This window comes from Atta colombica, unplaced genomic scaffold (genome assembly GCF_001594045.1).
Source record: "Atta colombica isolate Treedump-2 unplaced genomic scaffold, Acol1.0 scaffold33, whole genome shotgun sequence".
NCBI classification, from domain to species: Eukaryota; Metazoa; Arthropoda; class Insecta; order Hymenoptera; family Formicidae; genus Atta; species Atta colombica.
The window spans coordinates 2969329-2970828 of record NW_017259437.1 but is presented as its reverse complement, the minus strand read 5'-3'; the positions used below and the strand labels follow the sequence as shown (position 1 = coordinate 2970828).

The window sequence follows — 1500 nt, the reverse complement described above, 5'->3', positions numbered from 1 at the left end:
ATAGATAAATAAATTTAATATATAAAAAGAACAATTCTATTTTACATTTAACTATTGTCTTTATTTATATTCATTAAGTTCTTTATGGTTATTCAAAATTTATAAGTATGTAATGTTTTAATAGAATTTATAAGTATGTAATGTTAAGATATTAATTGTAAAACATAAAGTTTCCTATTTTTTTGTCATTATTTATTTGTCATTATTTAAATTTAATTAAAACACGAGAGAGTAACTACTAGCTGAAATATTGTCCCGAAGATTACATGATTTCATATGATTTTATCTGATTACAAATAATTTTTTTCAAATAATTTTTATATATGAAGTAATTTGGTAAAATATATGGTTTTATTTACTTAATTTTAATATTATACAATGATTTCTTGTGGTTGCATATATAATTATCAAATTCTATTATAGAGATTTCATATGAATTTTATAATGATTTCGAGGAAATCTCTGTCCCACGATTACATTAAGTGGTTACCCCCTCGTAACACTATAATAGTGCGAAAAGGAAAAACATAGGAACCAATTTAACTTACAGCGTAGAGTCTCATATCTTCTGCCTTAATGCATTAATAATAAGCAAGAATTTCGGACAAATTGCACAAATTCTCCGCGTTGTTCGGCCGATGATTTCCGGTCCTTTACACGCTTCTAGTCGCGCTTTTTCACGTACCCGACGCATGCACTCCGCAACGAGACAGTGTGTACTACTTCATCTTGACGCGATACAGTTGACTTAAGCCGAAGCTCTAGTTATCCCCACGCCGGCGAGAAGTTGCGGCAACCACCTACGAAATCCCTCCAGCATCCACGATGCACGCCTCACACTCCTCACTTGTCGCTTACTTGGCGATTGGAGGAAGCAAGAGAGCTCCTCGTGAGTTAAATGACAAAGAGAGAGGCAGAGACAATCGTGGAGGGTGAATGGCTTGCAGAGATTAGCGATGGATATGCGATGCGATAGGTATAGAATGTTTCCGTATCAGTCGATGGCGGAAATTCTAACTATAACTCTTAGCAAATCTCGAGTTCCTTTTCAGACTGGAATTCAAACTAAACAGGACTTATACAGATTTTTCAGGAAATCATGTCTTTCTGCAAAAATTTACTATTCTGCGGAGGACGAATAGTCTTAATCATCTTATTTTGTAAGATGATTTAATACGTAATGATTTTTCTGATCATAAAGTTATTACAATATGCAAAATACATAAAGATCTTTCGTTTGTTTGGATTTTTGTTGTCTTGTATTCATCAGTAGCGGAACGCAAGGTGGTGAAAGTGACATTGGCCGAAGAGGGGATTTTAATGACTCTTCAATTTTCCTCTCTTTCATTCGCGAATGTTATGCACATCGTTATACTTGCGGCACTCGATTTCACCGAAGCAATTTGATTAATTTTTGGACAGATATTGGGTAAAGCATATAGATCGAAGACCGTTTTTATTACTTATCTAAAAAAATGTATGAACATGAAATAAAAAATG

At 33.5% G+C, this 1500-nt stretch overlaps 1 protein-coding gene across 1 annotated transcript in view; it reads right to left on the bottom strand.

Moving 5' to 3' along the window:
• The window catches only part of LOC108690479, an 11076-nt gene extending 10382 nt beyond the window's left edge, over positions 1-694 (bottom strand). The window contains exon 1 of the mRNA XM_018197783.1: positions 549-694. Coding sequence (XP_018053272.1) covers positions 549-563 — 15 coding nt within the window. The 5' untranslated portion in view covers positions 564-694. The remainder of the gene's footprint in view (positions 1-548) is intronic.
• Positions 695-1500: the final 806 nt, after the last annotated feature.